Raw genomic sequence first — 20,233 nt, forward strand, 5'->3', positions numbered from 1 at the left:
CTCAGCTGTACTGTTGCCTCTCCGCTCATATATGACACGCTCTATATGAATGGCACTACTGATTGTCACACCCACTGTCCGTATTGTCCGTAGTGGTGTCTACGCCCATGTTAATACAGCGTGCAGAATCCAGATTCTATTGAGGAGAGTTGAGCCAAGTCACCATAGGCTCGGGAAGAGAGCAACGTGGAGGCCCACTGCCCCTTCCCCGGCCCCCACTGGGGGCGCCAGCCACTCCAACTTTTGACTGGATGTCAAGAGCGTCGCCACGAGGGGAACGAGTCGCCGGCCAGCCAAGGTAGCCAACGGCGTATGAAGGTTGCCTGACCTCGAGGAAACTGAGATGGCACCAACGGAGGTTTTGTTAAGTAGGCGACCAAAATTCGAGCGGCAGCAACCTGGGCACCTTCACAGATAGCAGTGCCGCGTATCAGGGCGCCTTCGACGTTGAGCTGGGCGCCGATCATCGGGACGCCGGGGGAATATGACACAATATCCCCCGTAAATATGTGCCTCGGAAGGGAGACCCAACCATAAAACTGAAAGCTCGCCGTATTTTATCCACTATTTTTCGAGCAGGTCCATAGATTTCCGTCCTCAAAAGTGCGAGGATATTCCCCAGTGTTTGAGTTGGATGGGACTATAGTGGCGTTTACACCGACAGATTCCCATTGCCGGCTGTGGGAACTACTGTCGGTGTAAACGCCATTCATATTTCCTGCGTCACCCCTGTGGGGACGCCCTTACTCCATGGTGCCGAGCTTATCAATTTGGATATCAATGGAATCAAAATCTCTTATCGATCGATGAAGAACTAAATTACCCCGACCCGGAGAGCGTCTTTGGAATCAAAGCAGTAGCACATGACGCAAGACTTCAGGCAAATAATCCTTCTTGTCTGAAATAAAACATTTGTGTATTGATAAGCACGTTTTATAGGCAATGGTAGCAAGATTCTCCATGTATTTGGTTAAAGTGATAATTTAGTAGCAGATACTTACCGTCGCATTTCGTTTTTTTTAATTAATAATTTATATTGTCAGAACTAGGAACATGTCTCTTCACTCAACAATAATTACAAAAGTGAAAAAGAAATGATAAATTTCTTATTTTTTGGTGAAACTAAAAATTAATTCAGCACACATTTTTTTTTACAGCGTTGAAGTCCAGCTCCAAAGGACAGCTGACGATCGGAGCCGAGCAGGCTGTTTGGTACTTCTTCACTACTTCTTAGAAGTACCCATTGGTACCGATCATGTCTCACATAATAAGCTATTGGAACAAAAACATCCATGTTTTTCTAATTATTCTACTTTCACACTTTAAATAAATACTTTTGAAATGCATTTACTAATTAATTTTACAAAAACGGCTTGAAATTTTACAACGTCAAAATACTTATTCCAATTTCCACCATCAAACCACCACTATATTACTTGCTTACAGAACCGTGCGCACAGTGCGCGCAGTTTTATGGTGACGTCAGAGGGTGCTTCCTCAGTGGCGCCCCCTGGCGGGGAACGCGTGCAAAAAGTCCAGCTCTTAGGCATGTCCCTTTGAAGCACTTAGACCACTAAAAAACAAAAATTTTCACGTAAATATGTTGCGTCTCCTTCCTTCAAAACATCATATCGGATGGCGCCACTTTCGTCGACCGTTACTTATCTGCACGCAAATCGAGGAAAACGTGAATTGATTGACGTTTCCGTATTTCCAAATTTAAAATCACAGCATATTCAAACTTTTCAGTGTACCTTTTAACATCTAAATATAACTAAAACGATAAAAACTTACCTTCAACACGAGGACGACGACAACCACGCAACCGGAGGCGTCGCGACGAAATAAACAAACGGCGCCGCCAAATGAAAAATATTCTCCGATATCAGCAATGTGAAATTGAGTCGCAATCATTTTGGGTAGTATGAAAAATGCTCTTTCCAACAGAACCCTAGTAAAAAACGTGAATGGACAAAAAATAACTTTTATTTCGACATAAATATTGGCCTGTTTTTAAGTCATCCTGGTATGCCGTAAGATTTCGACCTATAAATTGGTGTTCCCCCAATCATTGAAGCTTGAGCAGTGAAAAATATGAAAGCCTAATCTGTTTTGCATCATTAGTGATTCTCCTAGGGTGTTGCCATTTCTCCCTAGGTGTTGCGAGTTGCTTTTGCAAAACGTGTTCCTGAAACGGCTCAATTTTTTGAGCCCTCAGCATTACGCCTATGGAAGCCTCTGACGTCACACGCTCAATATTTTGAGCGCTCAATAATTTGAGCTTTTCCCCCTTGTGCGTGGGACTGAATTCAGAATTTGGTGACCATGAAAAAGAATGTTCCCGAGTCGAGATTTGTTGACAGTTTGCCGCTGGTGCCATAGTAAAGACACTGGGTCATGGCCTCATGGGTGCCAGCTGCATCTAGTGACATCATTACAAATACAGTATGCTCATTTTGTAAGTCAATTTTCACTGATTTATCAGGTACAAATAAGAAATGAAGATTTGGGTGGTAGAAATTAGTTTGACAGGTGCAGCACTTGCTGATAATCATGTCATGTGGCAGCTTTGATAATGAACTTGAAGCCAAACAACTTTTTTTTAAGCCAAACAACTTTTGACAATGAGCCGCAATTCCACAATTTTCCAAACTTCATGCGTAGATAATGCAGACACGTGAAACACAGTGGGAGTTCCAGGAGTTCATTGTGCCTGTTTGTGCCTGTTTTGCCATTTCAAAGAAAATAACATGTATGTCATCATGATCTGAGATGAGAATGAACTGTCTAAGATGTGAATCACTACATGTTTCAGGAATTCCAAAAGAAATGACAATATCAAACGCAAACTATGCCCCTGGGATGTTAGCTTCAGATATTCTCACCTGGTGAGGGTGGTGAATGAGCTGTTAACAGAGATTATGCTTGCTATATAGCTACAGTATTTTGAAACTAGGGCATTGATTATTGACTTTAAAGAGTTTCTGGAAGAATATTAAAATGGTTTTGACTAGGCACTCCAGGGGCGAAGATGACACACCACCAAAGAAAGTGAAAGAGGTAAGGGTAATGTTGCTTACCTATCTATTTTTATTATTTATGCCTTAGTCACCTACTCTTAAAGTCCTCTTACCTGTTATATGCTCTCAGTTGACCACTCTACTTAGGTGGGCTTCTGCACTGACCTGCCTTAGTAGTTTGGTAGGTAAACAGTTTACTTGGTATAGTAATAGGACCATAAGATTCTATGCTGGCATTTTAAAACAAATTGTAGGAATTATGTGGACATAATTGGAAAATTGCTGATGGTAAGGATTTTGCAAGTGGGGTCTTGGTAACATTTCAGAGTAAGGCAATTATTTCATCCTGCTTTCTTTAAAAAAGAAGAAGTGCTGTTCAATGCTTAGGGCAACTTATGTCCTATATGATGTTATTGGTGGTTTCATGGTGTCAAACATGAATGGTATGTCATGCAAACACGCATTGGTATGCCATGCATTGGTAGGTCAGTTAGTTCTGTGACAGGCTGTTGCAGTGCTTGGCACACATTCTGGGTACATTAGATTGCAAAGCTTCAGTACCACCAGAGCAATATTGTCCATCTCTGACCTTCCCTGTTTGGTCAGGAGGCTGATGGCTCGGAAGAACCGCAGGACGGGGACGGGGCCGAGCGGCGCCCGCAGCGGCAGATGGCGGGACCGGCGGCCCGGCGACAGACGCGCGGTCGGCCCGGCAGCCCCACCGCCTCCGCCTCCGGCTCGGCAGACACCCTCGGCGGCACCATGGGTGAGTGGGACATCATCGGCGGCTCTGTGGGTGAGTGGGAGGGCGCCGGGTGACGCTGGAACCTGGACCAGTGGGTGCGCTTGTCATGCGTCACCTGAAAGATGGAGCATGCTCATTGCTCATGTTCACTTGTGCATCGAGATCTACGCTAGCGGACAAGTGGCAATATGTTTGCACGGAACTCGAGAGGAGCCATCTGCAGCAGTGTAACTAGCAATATGTTAAGAAACACATTTGTTTGTCAGTCTTGATCGAACAGCTGCTCACATAGGGGAGAGTGGGGCAAAGCGGCCACCCGGGGCAAAGCGGCCACCCATCGTTTTAGCCCTTCATAGCTGGCGTCAGTTCCAATTTATGGTTTACAGTTATACTTCTCTTCACGGTCGTTCGAATGAGCCAGACCTGGGTTTCAGGCCCATCACCATTGTTCTTTGAAACACGGAAAAGCATTTCTTGCCAGGTTACCAACTATGTTTACAATGTTTAAATGTTATGTTACCTATTCCATAACCGTTTGGAATTTTTATAAGCGTTCTTGTCCATGCATTGCATGGTTATCGTACATGTATTCTACCAATTTTAATGTTTTTTACCCCACTAATAGCTAAGCTGGAATATTTTTGTCTCGGACGGTATGCGCGGGGCAAAGTGGCCGGGGCAAAGTGGCCACCCCGCAATTGGGCATAAGTTGCTTCCATCTGGATAAAAAATATTATTTATATTCAAATGTGTCGTCATGCATTCATCTTGGCCACTTTTCAGTTGCATGAGTTACCAAATAATGCAATGAAATGTTTTTTTTTTCATGAAAATCCTTTCTTTGTTTACCTACAGGTGGAAGATGATAAAGTAATCATCCATCCTCGCTTAACTTTGTCACCATCAAATACCCTAGTCGTACACGAGGCAACTATTTTGTTTCTCATATCGGGACTTGAGAAGACGCCGGTGGCCGCTTTGCCCCAGGGTATGGGGCAAAGTGGCCAATATGCATAGGTTTAAAGTTTTGTCAATATCTTTCATATGTGAACGCCTTTGGAAATAAAACGCAGTTGAAATAAAAGGCAACTTAATAGGGATCACATTGGTATAGAAAGAATCTTTCCAAGTTTAAAAATCAAGCGTTGGCATCGTGAGAAGCGTTAGGGTGGCCGCTTTGCCCCACTCTCCCCTACACGTTTACTCCTCGTCAATGGATCACCGCTGTATGTCACACCTACGAATAAACGTAAAGCCAGTGGCGTCACCTGCGCGCTGTGAATCCTATCAGTAGTGATCTGGCCTGGCTGTAGTTTACGTGCATGGTCCTGTTGGAGCGATGAATAGGAAACCGCCTGCATTTCCCTGGGAATAGTCTCATGAATATTTGCTTTGACACCACCTATCTTTCTTTATCGTTAGCGTCCGTTTGGTACTACGGTAGCTAAATTTGGTCCAATTGTTACGGAGCGAGCGAAGCGAGCGGAGTCTTACGTAGAATAACGGAAATTTCTGAGTATGAGCGGCCGGCCGGCCGGCCGGCCGGCCGTGGTCACGCTTTTGCGAGGCTTATATCTCAGCAACCACTTGACCGATTTACACGCGGTAATTTTTGTAGGGTAGCTTCATTCCCTCTACCAAGTATTGGACTATTCCCGATGCATGTGGGTAACCCCTTATGCACGTGCCACGTGCAATACGAAGAGGTGTCACTTTTTTAATTGTTGCAATATCTCGGTAACTACTTGGCCGATTGCGCTGAAAGTTGGCATGTAGGTAGGCACCCACTAGGCACTGCATATACATGTGCCAGAGTTGGGGTGCTGCTGCACGTGCGCACGTGCAGGGGTCGTTTCCAGATCTCGGGAACGGCTGGACCGATTGCGCTCAAATTTGGTACACGGTAAGGGACCGGTTAGTAGGGTGCCGTGCACAAGTCAGTTGGGACCCATTTTGCACGTGCGCACGTGCAGGGTGCCGCTTTCAGATCTCGAGAACGGCTGGGCCGATTGTGCCCAAATTTGGCACATCGCTAGAGACCAGTTAGTAGGGTGCCGTGCACAACTCAGTTGGAGGTACCCCCTCGCAATTTCGCACGTGCAAGGCCCACCCTCTCGCTCGCTCCGTTAGTCGCCCCAAAAGGCGTTATACTGGTTACTACGGTATCGGAATTTGTGTCTCAACATTTTCTTTATCTTTGTAATGGCATGCGTCCTTTCCGTCAGCGATTCATCACTCGCCCTGTTCTAGCAGCTCGCCTTTGTGACTCGTTTTCCTGATGTAAACTTACCCCGTCCCCCTCCCCTGTCGGTAGGTGTCTCGTGCTCCCACAGCCGACGCTCCCTGTCGCGGTTCAGCGACTCGTGGGACGGCGAGCGTCGCGACCGTGAGCTCAAATTCACCGGCAGCCCGTTCCGCTCGTCACGTCATCGGGTCATCGAGCGGCTGCCGCCCTCCCGGCGCCGCTACAACGTCGAGTTCACCGAGATCGAAGGTGGGAAGCGGCTGTCATGGTGGACAGTGTGCTACGGGGGTGGTTGTAGACGTCATGTGGCGAGTGATTGTAGTTTGGTTTGTTGATTGGCTGGTAATCAGAAGAGATGAGACTGATGACCTGGGCGTGGGCCATGAGTTGGCAAAACATGGCTGGTCCATTACCAAAAACCTTATTTTTGAAGTCTGATTTTTATTATAGTTAATTGCGACGTAGCGTTTAAAGTCAATAATCTTTCCGGTTTGGGTCTAATTGTATGGGTATCCGTATAAAACCACGATACTATGTAGTTAGAGAAGCAGGTCTTGACAGCTATTGCCAGCTCGAAAAAATGAGAGTGAACGGTGGAATCGTGTCAAACATGGCAACGTTTCTGCTGCATAACACGACACAACTCCATCTGACGTGGCCATGCGAGCTAACTTTTGCTTCCACTTGCCGCAGGCGCTCCCTGCTTTTACCAACAAACTCCTACAGTCTTGAGCAGCGTCCCCGCCACTGGACCAGTCTAGGTATCCTTTCAGCCGCCAACATCTTCCCTTTTCTTCCACCAGTGCGCCGCAGCGGCCGAAAGCGCAAGATGATGTACGACAACTTTAGCGACACGTGGATCACCACCCAGATCGCCCACTCGGGGCGCCAGCAGTTGGCTGGCGACGCGCCGCCACCGCCGCCGGCCAGGCCCAGGTCTGAGCCGTCGCCTCCGACACCGCCGGATGACGGGGAGGCGGAAAGACGCTCCGAGCCGTCCAGCCGGCGGCGCGTGCTGCTGCCGCCCCTGCCAGAGGATGACGTAAGCGGGATCGTGCGGGATCATGGGGGGGGGGGATTGGAGGTGACGGAGATGCACGTCTGATGGATGGGGGTAGTCAGGCTGGGGAAGCTCATGCCTTCAATGTGTTTTATTTATTCTCATTCTCTTTTCACTCGATTGCCTCATGTCAAAAAGGCTTCTTCTTAACTTAAGGTGCGATGGATGTGAACTACGTGGGTTTTAGCTTCGCTGCATTTCAACGGAAGACATACTGTAGCCTTGTTTGTATGCCTCAGCGCTGTCTCTCCCCGTTTCTGACAACGTATCCTCTTTTCCGTCCCTCTGGTACCACAGGGCATGGATATGTACTCCCGCGTGAAGCGTATCCACCGTCCGGCGCAGCGGTTTGGCATCACGGTGGAGGAGCCGGGCCCGGCGCGGCGCGTGCACCGGTTCGTGGGGGACTCCAGCAGCGACTCGGACGAGGAAGAGGAGGAGGTGGAGGTGGCCGAGGAGGCGGAGGACGCGGCTGGCCCGCCGCCGGGAGAGGAGCAGCGCGGCGAGGACCGGCCGCCCGAGCAGCGGCTGCGGCCCAGGGCGGCCCGCTCGGCGGCCCGATCAGAGACCAAGGTCATCAAAAAGTACTACCTGAGAGAGAACCGACGGGAGCCGGAGTTTTACCAGGGTGAGTCGCCGGACCGACAGACCGAATGCAAATTCTTTATAAATAGGCAGCGTCCTCCGCCACAATGCATTTGCTTTTTGAGCATGGTGCTATGAAACCCACTGACCGAAATTATGAGTCAATGGCGTAACCTCCCTATAGGAATCCTATAGGAATAGAGTACCTTATATCATCCGCAGATCCCGCTGCCTTGAATGTTTCCGACCATGAAAACGTTGCGTAAGTGACCTCTTGTGACCTGTGTGAGGTCACAAAAGCTCCCCGACGGGGAATCGAACCCCGGTCTCCCGCGTGACAGGCGGGGATACTCACCACTATACTATCGAGGAGTGACGGCAATACTATTGTCCTTACCTTCGGTCGGAAAGGGCTGCCGGTTCAGTGACGTCGCCTGTCGTGTGTGGGCCATCCGGTTTTTATTGCTCACGTTTGTTCAGTTGCGCGGAAGACGTTACAGTAATGCAGACCCCACTTTACCTGTTTTGCTGGACTGTTTGTCCGAGCGAGCCAAAAACCGGTTTCGCTGCCTTGAATTGTCACACAACGCGCTGGCCACGCAAACGCGCGGGAATGGACGCAATTCGTATTGCTGATGAGCCGTGCTAGGCAATGATGACTAGTCGTCACCATAGCTGTGATCGGCTAATGAAAATGTGGTAGGGTGGGGTGAAAAAGTCGTACTCTGCTTGAGTTCAGCTGCGATTTGGGTTTTATAATGAGTACGCGACGTTTCACCGTGTATGTACTGGGCTTTTAGTTCTTCAGCACATGACGCACATCACCTGTAGTATCGCTTTGAGCATTTTTCGCTGGCCAGCCTCCACCTTATAACAAGCACTGACCTGTTGTCACCTGAAACCCCATCCAACCTAATCGTATGACAACTAACGTCGTCCTCTGGTGTGTCCACAGACGAGTCCCTGCAGCTACCGCGCCCCCGCGAGCTGCGGGAGGAGCGCTTCGGGCACCCGAGCTGGCGCCGCCGCCGCCACCACCGCAAGAACTCTGCCTTCAATGAGAGCACAACGGACAGCAGCAGCGGCCGCGACAGCGGAGAGGACAGCTTCCAGCGGCGCAAGGCGCGCAGCATGCAGGGCTTCCGCAACAAGTACGCACCGCCCCGCGGGCCGGGGAAGGGGGCGCTGTATGCTGTATACGGATAGCCTTAGGGTGTGGTGGAGAGGGAACGGATCTGACTGAGAATGGTCGTGTTTGAGATGACTGGCTTCTGAGCAATATTAGTACGATCGTGATGGGATCGTACTAATATTGCTCATTCACGTCCCATCCACGATCGAGGTGGATATTGCTCATTCACGTCCCATCCACGATCGAGGTGGATGGGACGTGAATGAGGTGTAAGTAAAATGCATAACCTGTATAAATTTCATGCGTTTTGTACTCATCGTCCCTATCTAACCTTCCCTTCACTTCGCCTTTGAGGGAAGCAGGAACGTTTATCATGCGTTTTATTTCGCCATTGTTTTAAAAAGCTGTGTTTTGTGAACATGCTCCCTTTGATCATTGCACATTGTTGGTATACCGCTTGGCTCATCCAAGAGTGTCAGATGGCCGTCCCCTGAACTGATCCCCCGCGCCCTCCCGCCAGGTGCCTGCCGATGAACTTCTCTCAGAGCGAGGCGAGCCAGAGGGCGGGTGTCTCCGAGCGACAGCCGCGCGTCGGGAACAGTCTGGCCGACGTCGACCCCATGAGTATCGATAGGTGAGTGTACTCGGAGGGGTCAGTGGGCGGTCACTGAGGGGTCAGGGTTACAGGGGCTGGGTTCATGTGATGTGGACGGCGCCAAGGCGCCTTGGCGAGCCGCCTCTGTTATCGGTCCGGCCGCTGGAACCAGGCTCTGGGAAAATGCTTGTGAACTCCCGAATATGGTTGAAGGGAACTGTCAGATGGTAGCTACCTGATGTACTCTGCCTTTTATGTATGGACCAGCTTGTCTTTCCCTCTCTCAGCAAGCAGGCAAGGCCAATCTGCCCAGGCTTTCATGAGATTTACCCAGACAAGATCAGGCTAAGGTAGGCCAATGAGGCACACACTCACGTACTGTGACTTCCTCCCCTTCCACAGGACTGTCAACTTTGACATGATTGGTGGCCTGAAGGAGCACATCCGCGACCTGAAGGAGATGATCCTGCTGCCGCTGCTGTACCCGGAGGTGTTCAGCAGCAAGAACATCACGCCGCCCAAGGGCGTGCTCTTCTGCGGACCGCCAGGTGAGCCGCAACTAACTCAGAAGTGCTGTGGGGTGGAAATTTGAAGTGCCATGGAGTAGAACTTGGAGGTGCTTTGGGGCAGAACGTGCCATGGGGTGGAACTCAGAAGTGCCGTGGAGTGGATCTTAGGTGCTGGGGAAGCATGCTAAATGTGTCCAAGGGCCGGGATGGATTCGTAATTATCCGTAGACAAGGGGGCGCTGCAGTAGACCGTTGTTCGGTAGAACAGCTGTTATGAAGCCTTTGGGGAACGCTTGCAATAGGTACTTTGGTGTGCAATGCTGTGTGATTTAGTATGGCATACCACACTGTGTAGTGTGCAAAGATTGGTGATGCATCTGGCACAAGTTATTCCAAGGCGTGCTGTCCTGTGATCATCGATAAGCTCCTAGAGTTGTTAGTTTTTTCTTGTGGGATATGAAACACTCAAGTAATGTTCAATGTTTCACGTATCGGCGTGCGCAATGAGCATTGGAAGGATTATCGTTTCATATTCATCCTGAAGCATAACTAATCTTATCAAACATGCCACTGCCGTTTGCTAACCGCTACTGCCCTGCGATGGCAGGCACTGGCAAGACGCTGATGGCCCGGGCGCTGGCCAACGAGTGCAGTGTCGGAGACCGCAAGGTGGCCTTCTTCATGCGCAAGGGTGCCGACGTGCTGAGCAAGTGGGTCGGCGAGAGCGAGCGTCAGCTGCGCCTCCTCTTCGATCAGGTGAGGACGACTTGTCCTTCGATGCTTGTCCTTGACCCTATATAGGGCCTTGGTTTGATCCTTGACGAGTGTCTGCCGACTGCGTCGCCGCGCTGCGGGGTTCAGACTCGACTGGATCACAAGCAAACGCAGGCTTGGTGACTTTAGAAGCCAAAGGATGAGCGAATGGGATCAACTCGCTTGTCTACTTGTATGTGATGAAGGGACACGGAACGGCGGGGGGTGTGAGAAAGGTACGGTGTGATACCTATTGTGGGGACTTGGTTAATCGGTTTTTGTTTGTTTGTTTTGTTGGGTTAGGCCCTTTCGGTCCAATGAGACCATTGCAGAGCCGGGAGGATGATAGGATATAGGGGGAGACCTTGGTCTGGGCAGGCACCCTAGTGAGTCGCCGGGGCTGAGCCCGTCCAGAGGACAGGCCGCCCAGCCCCAAGGCACTCACTGCACCCGGCTACGGGGTGCGCTCCATCGGGAGCAGCGGTGCCGCTCCAAGGGAGCAGCCCGCATGAGATAAAGTTGCCTGTCCAGCCCGGAGAGGAGTTGCGGAGTGGAGGAGAATGATTTCAGTATCCTGAGGATAGAAGCACGGAACGGTGTAATCGGTTTTCCCAGCCAGTTAGTGGTAGGTACCCCTCTGTGTCACATAGTTGACCGGGGCATTTTTTTGTCGAGTGTTTATGGGGTGCTCTTTTTGCCTCCAACCCGAATTGACACTCTGTGCCAGTTTTCCACTCCTCGATAGTATAGTGGTGAGTATCCCCGCCTGTCACGCGGGAGACCGGGGTTCGATTCCCCGTCGGGGAGTTTCTTATAGTAAGTGCCTTTGCCCCGATCGCTGTCTTGGTTTCTTGCAATTTATAACACCTACATATAGTGATGGATATTCAGTATTCCCGCGTGTCATGCGAGTCGGCTTGATTGCCCCGTGAGGACTCAGCTGATCCCATTTACAATGCAGGCGTAAGAGCTCTCTTGATAATCACGCCACAAGTCAACACATTGTCACCATAGCTTTGTAAACGTAGTTCCCAGTCAAGGCGTCCAGTTGGATAGGATGTAAATTACAAGGCAGTTTTGTTTAATTTGTTGGAATGGAAGCAAGCCTTTTCAGCCTGAAAAGGTCATAACAGAGCTATGGGATGACAGGATAGGGTGTAGGCATTGGGATGTGGCGTTGGGACCACCGCGCCGGCGGTATGCCGCCGCAGCGAGACCGTCCTGGTGGGAGAAGTCGCCCTGCCGCTCGGGCAGTCACCCCGGAGAGGAAGTGGTCCTGGTGTGAACCCGACCTACCTCATCATCGGTTTTCTGGGGCGGATGACCGCCAGTCCTGAAAGGGAGCGTGAGGTCTGAGGGGTTTGCGGGTAGGCCTATCCTGAGAATGGCGAGGATGGATGGGAAGAAGGAACTCAAAGATATTGTGATGCTTATAACTTATCCCGCGCCGGGCCGGTGCTCCGCGACTTCCGCGCCGGGCCACTTGCAACGACTTGGCGAGGTCTCAACCGTCCCCGCGTTTTCCCGAAACCACTCTTCGTCTGTGTTTCTCATTCCTCGATAGTATAGTGGTGAGTATCCCCGCCTGTCACGCGGGAGACCGGGGTTCGATTCCCCGTCGGGGAGCATTTTCAAATTGTTATCTGACACCTTGTCCAGCTTACGAGTTACGAGTGTGTGCGATTCCGTAATTTCAACACAGGCTGTGGATGGTCTGCTTTTTGAGGATCTGGCGTTTTCAGCGAGGATGGTTTTTGTGATGTCTGTTCTTTTGAGGCCAGTCTCAGTGGAGGCTGGCATTTCAGGGATTTTTTATATTTTCGTTGAAGTTTGTCTTGGCTGTCGCTGCGTGCGGGTCGCCATCGCGTTTGATGGCTCTTGACAGGTGCCGAACGGCCAGGTTCCTCGACGCCTTACACCGCAACTCCGAAACGACCTAGGCCGGCGGCAGTTGCCGAGAACAAGGTGTCTGAGGCCAAGCATTCGTCCTGCCGGCGCAGCGGCCGACGGAAGATTTCCTGTCCGGGCGCAGCGCCGGCTGACTGGTCTATATGCAACTCCCAACTGGCGGGCAGGCCGCTGCCATCAGGCTCGCGGTTCCGCGTGATGGGCAGGTACCAGGGAGTTTCGGGTAAAGGTTGTCCGTTGTCATCCGTTGCCAGCCTAGCCGACCCCTCCCAGCGCCGGTGGTGGGGTAACGTGATGTCACCGCCGAACAGCCTCGGAGAGTAGGCCGGGTGACACAGCACGTTTGTGCAGGTATTCAAGTAGATATGCGACGGGCGCGTCCGGACACGGACTTCTACCTCTGAAACTGCGGGACGCTTTGCAGACTGCAAAGGGAGTGTCGTCTTGCACCACGGCTGAGTCTTCCAGGGGGCGTTGTGCTTTGTACCAGGAGAGGGAGCTTCGCCTGGCACCAAGGCCTTGTCTTCTAGTAGGACTTGAATGCAAAGGCCTGGTGCAAGACGACGCTCCAGGGCAGCCCTGGCAAGGGAGCGTCGTCGTGCACCAGGGCTCTTGTCTTCCAATAGGACTTGGCCTCGGTCTTCCAATAGGCGACAGCGATGAGTAAAAGTTCTAGTGGGGCGATGGTGAAGAGGAAGATGACGCGTATTTCTAGCGGTCTTGCTTGGGTCCTTGGCCCTTGCCATTTCCTATAATAAAAACCGCACTCGGTGGGGTCGAAAAGATACCTTGGAGAGAGGTCCTGGTGCTCTGGTATAGCTATGGGCGGTTGTGGTCTGCTCTGTCTTGGGGCGGGGAGAGCACAAGGCGCATCATAGGAAGGTTCGAGCATCTTCCTGATCTTATCCCGGTCAGCAACGGGCTTTTAAACCCGACTGGATCACAATGAAGTGTGGAGGCGAGTGTTTGTGCATGGGTGTGTCGAAGCTTCCTGGCCTGCCGGGCATGGCCGTGTTGGTTTCAGGGCGGCAAGTCAATTGGGGCGAGACTGAAAAAGAAACATCCGTGAGATCCGGCAGCCGTCCCCAACCTATACCTTGGTGGCGTAGAGCTTTCCATGCTGTTGTTTGTTGCTTGAGGAGGTAGCGTTGATAAGTAGAGTTGAGTGAAGTCCTGTCTTGACTTGTGACTGAGGAAGGTCGTGTGCCAGCTTCAGCCGGTTAATGTCAGGGGCGGATCCAAGGGGGGGGGTCACATGGGTCATGGCCCCCCCCCTTGAGGCCCGGGGGCCCAAAGACCTGCCAGGGGCACCACCGGCCTATCAGGGGTATCACAGTCCTGACAGGGGCACCACAGGACCGCCAGGGGCACCACAGGCCTAGCAGGGACACCACGGGCCTGGTGCCCCTGGGCCCTGACAGGACTGTAACGCCCCTGACAAGCCTGAAGTGTCCCCGGCAGGCACGTGGTGCCCCTGACAGGCCTGAGGCGCCCCTGCAAGGCCGGTGGTGCCCCTGGCAGGCCTGTGGTGTCCATGGCAGGCCTGTGGTGCCCTTGCTAGGCCTCTGGTGCCCCTGACAGGCTTGTAATGCCCCTGGAAGGACTGTGGTGCCCCTGGGCCCTGACAAGCCTGAGGTGCCCCTGACAGGCCAGTGGTGCCCTTGCTAGGCCTGTGGTGCCCCTGGCAGGCCTCTGGTGCCCCTGACAGGCTTGCGGTGCCCTTGGAAGGACTGTGGTGTCCCTGGGCCCTGACAAGCCTGAGGTGCCCCTGACAGGCCCGTGGTGCCCTTGTTAGGCCTGTGGTGCCCCTGGCAGGCCTCTGGTGCCCTTGCTAGGCCGCTGGTGCCCCTGGCAGGCCTCTGGTGCCCCTGCGCCCGGAGAGGACTGGTGCCCCTGAAAAGTCTGAAGTGCCCCTCGGCAGGCCCGTGGTGCCCCTGACAGGCCCAAGGTGCCCCTGCAAGGCCGGTGGTGCCCCTGGCAGCCCTCTGGTGCCCCTGGCAGGTCTGTGGTGCCCCTGGCAGGTCTGTGGCGCCCCTGGCAGACCTGTGTTGACTGGTGCCCCTGCTAGGTCGCTGGTGCCCCTCACAGACCTGTGGTGCCCCTGGGCCTTGACAAGCCTGAGATGCCTGGCTATGACAGGCTCGTGGTGCCCCTGATAGACCAGTGGTGCCCCTGCTAGGCCGCTGGTGCCCCTCACAGGCCTGCGGCGCCCCTGGAAGGACTGTGGTGCCCCTGCCCCTAGGGGTGCTCATGGGCCCAACAGGCCCGTTGTGCCCCTGACAGGCCTGTAGTGTCCTTGCTAGGCCTGTGGTGCACCTGCTTCCTGGCGGGCCTGTGGCGCCCCTACAAGGCCATAGGTGCCCCTGACAGGTTTGTGGTGTCCCTGGAAGGACTTTGGTGCCCCTGACAAGCCTGAAGTGTCAAGGACAGACCCTTTAGACGCCAGTGTCAAGTTCGTCGGACTGACAACGATTTGCTTACCTGATAACGTTCCTGGTAAGTACTCACTACTCAGCGTCCACAACATATACATATACACATAGCACATTCATATATACTTGCTTACAATTGGTAAATGTGGTTGTGGCTAAGAGTTAAGATACTGACTAAAAATAAAAAATAAAAATAAAAACTGAAAATGGGGCACCACCAAAATGAAGTGGACGAAATCCGTTGAGTTTTTAATTTTGGGTATAGGCAGGGGCACCACTTCGATTCATGACCCTCCCCTTGGAGTTTTCCTGGATCCGCCCCTGGTTAATGTGTCCCGCTTGCCAGCCGCCACAGCTTCCCAACACTCTTCGGGTAAGGGGTGAAGGCAGGCCGGTCTTTATCGCAGACAGCCAGTATGATGGATCGGTGAGCTTTTGTGTTACTTGATGCGTTTATGTAAGTTGTTTGGCTTCCCTCCGAATTGAGACTCAAGGCATAGTCCTCATTCCTCGATAGTATAGTGGTGAGTATCCCCGCCTGTCACGCGGGAGACCGGGGTTCGATTCCCCGTCGGGGAGGTTTTGAATCTGCGATCTGGCTCCTTTTTCTGCTTGCCGGGGTGTGCGATTCCGTTTGTGCGATTGGGTAATTTAACCCTATTAGTGGCAGGCTCCTGGCTACCCCCTATTAGTGGCAGGGGGGGGGGGCTGTTTACGACCCCCCCTTGATATCTCGAGATCTAACGGGCCGATTTTCAAAATTCAAACGGCATTCGATTTCGCTCAACGTGATCTACATTTCTAAAAAATAAAAATCAAAAAATGTCAATTGGGGGGGGGGGTAGAGGGGGGTAAAAACGGGCAAATTGCAGATACATTTTAGACTGTTTATCACGGCCAGGTTTCTGAACCAATCTTAACGCAACTTTTGCCGATCGATAGAGAATGAACCAGGAATTCACATGGATCCCAAAAATATGCATTTTCAAAAATCATAGGCGGATACAGATCATTGAGATTGGGGGTACACAAAAAGTATAGTAAATAAGGTTTTTGTTGGTACTGTTTCTAAAAAGGGTGGTAATGGTCTTGTTATGCTATAATTTTCTTATGAGAGAACGACTAAAATTGTATTGGTAATGCATAGGCGGTGTCAGGGCACCTATGTTGGGAGGTAAAACATAACCCCCCTTTTTGGACGCCTGGATCCGCCTATTATAGCAAAAACGTGTCAAAAGAGGATGCACAATAACTGTATATGTTATCACATGATACCTTTTATTCACTGTTCGTAAAACTGGTGCAGCATCGTGATCTTCGCCCAAATGACTCGCTTCACGAATAGGACCCCCCAATTCCCAGTGCTCTGGAGCCGCCCCTGGTAAAGTTATGAACTTGAAATTTTTAGGGAATGTGCCCAATTTAGTTTTAGGAAAAGTCAGAAAATTTCAGCATCGTAGCTTCAGCGGTTTCGGAGATATTCCCGAAAAACCTGAGGGGTGGATAAAAACAACCCCCCCCTGCCACTAATAGGGTTAAGCGCGGTTTGTCGAGGAATAGCTTGCATTGTTCAGAATCCGGCTGTTTCAGTGAGGTTGGTTTCTGTGAAATTAGGTCTTTTGAGCACTGAGGCTGCTCTCAGCAGAGTCTGGCGTTTCGGGAATTGCATATTTTCCTTGAAGTTCGTCTTTGTTTTCGCTGCTTCCGGGTTGCCGTCGCGTTCGGTGGCTCCTGCCGACCGGTCGGGTTCCTCGAAACCCTGTACCAAATGATGAACTCGGACTGGAGGCGCCAAGCCTTCTTTCAGCCGATGGGGCGGACGATAGAAGCTGCTTGGTGGATTGCCGGGTGACTGTTTTAGCGGCAACTGCCAACCGCCGGGAAGGTGCCAACTGCCAACTGCCAACCGCCAGGCTCGCGGCTTAGCGCACCGCGTGATACCGCGCTGCCCGTTCTTGAATCCTCGAAGGCGGCTGACTGACAAGAAGCCGCTAACCAAGGTAACTTGTTCGGACTGAGGAAGCTCTTGTTCGGTAGAATGGTGGTTGTTCGGCGCTATGGTTTGAAGCGTCCTCTTCGACGGAAGTGCTACCAACGTTGATGGACAGCCGGCAGGTACCAGAGAGGTTCGGTGAAAAGTTGCCAGCACCACCCGTAGCCTGTCCAAGTGTCCACTTCAGTCGACCTCTCCCAGCGCCGGTGGTGGTGGCGTAACGCGATGTCGCCGCCAAGCAGCCGCGGAGAGCAGGCTGGGCTGCCACAGCGTTTCGGCGGGTGCTTGAGTAAATATGCGATTGTCGTGTCCGGATACGCACTGCTACCGCAGAAGCTGCTGGACACCATGCAGAGGGAGCCTGTCTTGCACCAGGTCTTAGTCTTCCAGTAGGGCTCGAAGACAAAGCGCTGGTGCGAGACGACGCTCCATTGCTTTGTGCCAGGAGAGGGAGCGTTGTCTTACACCAGAGCTTTATCCTTAGGTAGGTTTTGGCCTTGGTCTTACGACACGATGACAGAAATAGAAAAGGTATAGCGGGACGATGATAAGAGGAAGATGAGGCGTCCTTCTAGCAGTCTTGCTCAGATCCTAGGCAGGACTCAAGCCATTTTCCATCGGAAGACTGCATTCGATCGGGTCGAAAAGACGCCTTGAAGAAGAAACCCTGGTGGAGCTGTGGTCGGTTGTTGTCTGCTACGTCTTCGGGGTGAGGAGAGCACAACACATCTCACAGGAAAGTTCGAGCGGCTTCCTGATCTTGTCCAGGTCAGCACCGGGCGTTTCAACCCGATTGGATCGCATTGAAGTGAAAACAGCACTGTTTGCGCGTTTGCATATGTGTAGAAGTTTCCCGTCCTGGTGGGCGTAGTAGGGTTGTACGTTGGTGTTAGAGCGGCAAGTCGAGTAGGTCAAGACCCCCGGCGGCTTGATGGGCGAACTCCCGGAGACACCGCCAGGATGCCGGCAGCAGCAGCCTATGACCCTAACAAGCCGCCGAGGTTCCTCCCTAAGCCGACGAGGCTTCTGTGCAGCACCCGTGTAATCCGTCAGCCGCCACCAACTTGATACACCCGACGGTGAAGAGCCTTCCATGTCGTAGTTGCTTGTAGCTTTAGGAGTGGTCTTGATTAGAGAAGAATCATGCCTTGATTTGTTGTGCCTTTGACGGAGAGGGGAGGTCGTGTGCCCAGGTCGTCAGTCGCCACGATCTCCCAATACCCTTCGGTTGAGGGACGAGGACAGCTGGCCAGTTTCCTCAGTCAGGCAGTGTGGTGGAACGGTTGATATTATTATTATTATTGAATGAATGAATGATTGATTGATTGATTGATTGATTGATTGATTGATTGATTGATTTATTTATTTATTTATTTATTCATTTTTATGCGATATGAGAGTGCTTTTGCCTTCGCTCCGAATCGAGGCTCCGGCCGCATCAACCACTCCTCGATAGTATAGTGGTGAGTATCCCCGCCTGTCACGCGGGAGACCGGGGTTCGATTCCCCGTCGGGGAGCTTTTGGCTCTTGCTTCACTACACTCTACAGTCTACAGGCTTATCTGCACGATCGTGGTATCTGTTCTGTTGTGCATGTTAGATTACACCCTGTCGCGGGCACTTCCGTTTTTCCACCTTCAGGTGCTTGGTTCATACTGCAGCCCAGGGCCCAATCTTATAAACGCCGTGAAATGGATATGGCAGCACTCTAAGGCTGGATATATAGTACGCAATCTTATAAAGCTCTGTGAAATCGAAAACACGGCACGCTCTTTACGGTTTTGGTAACCGCCAGTTCTGGATGTGCCGTAGAATGATTTCAGCCGTGAGCAGCTGTGCACATCTCAAAACACAAACAATAATCAGCTGATTGCGGCATCGTCGGCACCTATTTCACGCCAGAATTTGTGGCGTACTCTGACGAGCTTCTCAGACAGTTTAATTCATTTAAGATAAATTCAATGTTTTTATGATATAAATATGCAATATTCTACGTTATGATATTTTTAAGATTAATACATCCTCCACATATTAACTCAGGTTCATTAAAATGATGCTTATTATACAGACAACGATCAATTTCAAAATACGCATTTTCAGGAACTAAATGCACACTAAAACACATAAAAACGAGTGTTCATCGTTATATGGATTTATTTTTCAAATTAAAAGGGATTTTTAAGAGGATTTTAGCACCAGTAACCATCATAGATTTTCGGCAGCCACTGCATTATAGAATCGGTATGGGTCTTTAGCCTATTCTCACGTCTCACGTATGACACAAATAACGGGCACTTCATGGCTTCTGATTAGATATTTAAATTAATGATGATATACCTTAGTTTGTCAAAAAAATTGTTAATTCCTACTCACTATTCGTATCTCCTCACTTTAGCTGTCTGGCACAGTTACGGATCAATGTGTTGTTTCTTCTCTTCCTGCATCTCGATCTGACTTCTGAGCCGAGTATTTTTCTTGATATGCTTTGATATGTAGACTGGGTTCTTCAATCTTTTGAGGAATTGCTTTTTAGCTTTAGGTTAGGTAACAGGTACCTATGCTTGAATAAGAAGGAAAATAAGCTGTAACTTGACCTAATTCAGTTCATGTACGTAGTCTTCGAATTTTAGTAGTTTATCTTCAAGAAGGAAAATGTCAAGAGCTTAGGACAAGAAGGAAAATAAGCTATATCTTGAATTGATCCAGTTAATGTACGATATCCTGATGCTCAAATTGTAGGAGCTTCATTGTCAACGGCATTACTTAAATTACTGAAACAGTAGCCGAGCTATAATTAAATGACTGTTTAAATAATTCTTTAACAAGTTTATTGCAATGCCTTAACAGCAAATAAATGCAAATGATAAGTAGAAGAAACACTTTATTCACTCGAATTTCTGAGCGCTAGAATGCCCTCGCTGAAATTTATTTGGTCGGCAATCCACTTTTCAGGAGAATTCTTCAAGCATGTTTGTGTTTTCCATAGTTTGCTATCACGTTTTCCATAAATAACTTATTCATTACACATATGTCTGTCTCTAAAAGAAATAAATGCCCCATAAAAATTAAAACACATAACTTTTGCTGTTCGCAAACAGTACGCATAATTTCCAATAGCGACGGCGACAAGACATTGACCAATCACGTTGCGTGTTTCCTGCTGGCGTTGATTTGTACTGTGGGCAAAATGGCGTGAATAGAATTACCATACTATTCTCTTTATAAGATTGCGTGAATAGGGTGCCGTAAATAGAGT

General features: G+C 50.6%; 1 protein-coding gene and 5 non-coding genes across 6 annotated transcripts in view; 5 read left to right on the plus strand and 1 right to left on the minus strand.

Moving 5' to 3' along the window:
- Nucleotides 1-2,815: 2,815 nt before the first annotated feature.
- Nucleotides 2,816-20,233, plus strand: part of LOC122388982 (ATPase family AAA domain-containing protein 2-like) — a 60,160-nt gene continuing 42,742 nt past the window's right edge. Inside the window, exons 1-9 of the mRNA XM_043380594.1 lie at nucleotides 2,816-3,060; nucleotides 3,627-3,786; nucleotides 6,080-6,259; nucleotides 6,814-7,052; nucleotides 7,368-7,698; nucleotides 8,611-8,806; nucleotides 9,308-9,421; nucleotides 9,785-9,930; nucleotides 10,499-10,647. Of these exons, the coding sequence (XP_043236529.1) occupies nucleotides 3,001-3,060; nucleotides 3,627-3,786; nucleotides 6,080-6,259; nucleotides 6,814-7,052; nucleotides 7,368-7,698; nucleotides 8,611-8,806; nucleotides 9,308-9,421; nucleotides 9,785-9,930; nucleotides 10,499-10,647 (1,575 nt within the window). The 5' untranslated portion in view covers nucleotides 2,816-3,000. The remainder of the gene's footprint in view (nucleotides 3,061-3,626; nucleotides 3,787-6,079; nucleotides 6,260-6,813; nucleotides 7,053-7,367; nucleotides 7,699-8,610; nucleotides 8,807-9,307; nucleotides 9,422-9,784; nucleotides 9,931-10,498; nucleotides 10,648-20,233) is intronic.
- On the minus strand, nucleotides 7,956-8,027 carry Trnad-guc. The gene has a single exon. It is a non-coding gene; the product is annotated as a tRNA-Asp (tRNA).
- Trnad-guc lies at nucleotides 11,380-11,451 on the plus strand. The gene has a single exon. It is a non-coding gene; the product is annotated as a tRNA-Asp (tRNA).
- Nucleotides 12,199-12,270, plus strand: Trnad-guc. The gene has a single exon. It is a non-coding gene; the product is annotated as a tRNA-Asp (tRNA).
- On the plus strand, nucleotides 15,492-15,563 carry Trnad-guc. Its single transcript has one exon. It is a non-coding gene; the product is annotated as a tRNA-Asp (tRNA).
- Trnad-guc lies at nucleotides 18,424-18,495 on the plus strand. Its single transcript has one exon. It is a non-coding gene; the product is annotated as a tRNA-Asp (tRNA).

The sequence above is a fragment of the Amphibalanus amphitrite genome, unplaced genomic scaffold, assembly GCF_019059575.1.
Source record: "Amphibalanus amphitrite isolate SeventyFive unplaced genomic scaffold, NRLGWU_Aamphi_draft 000341F_arrow, whole genome shotgun sequence".
NCBI classification, from domain to species: Eukaryota; Metazoa; Arthropoda; class Thecostraca; order Balanomorpha; family Balanidae; genus Amphibalanus; species Amphibalanus amphitrite.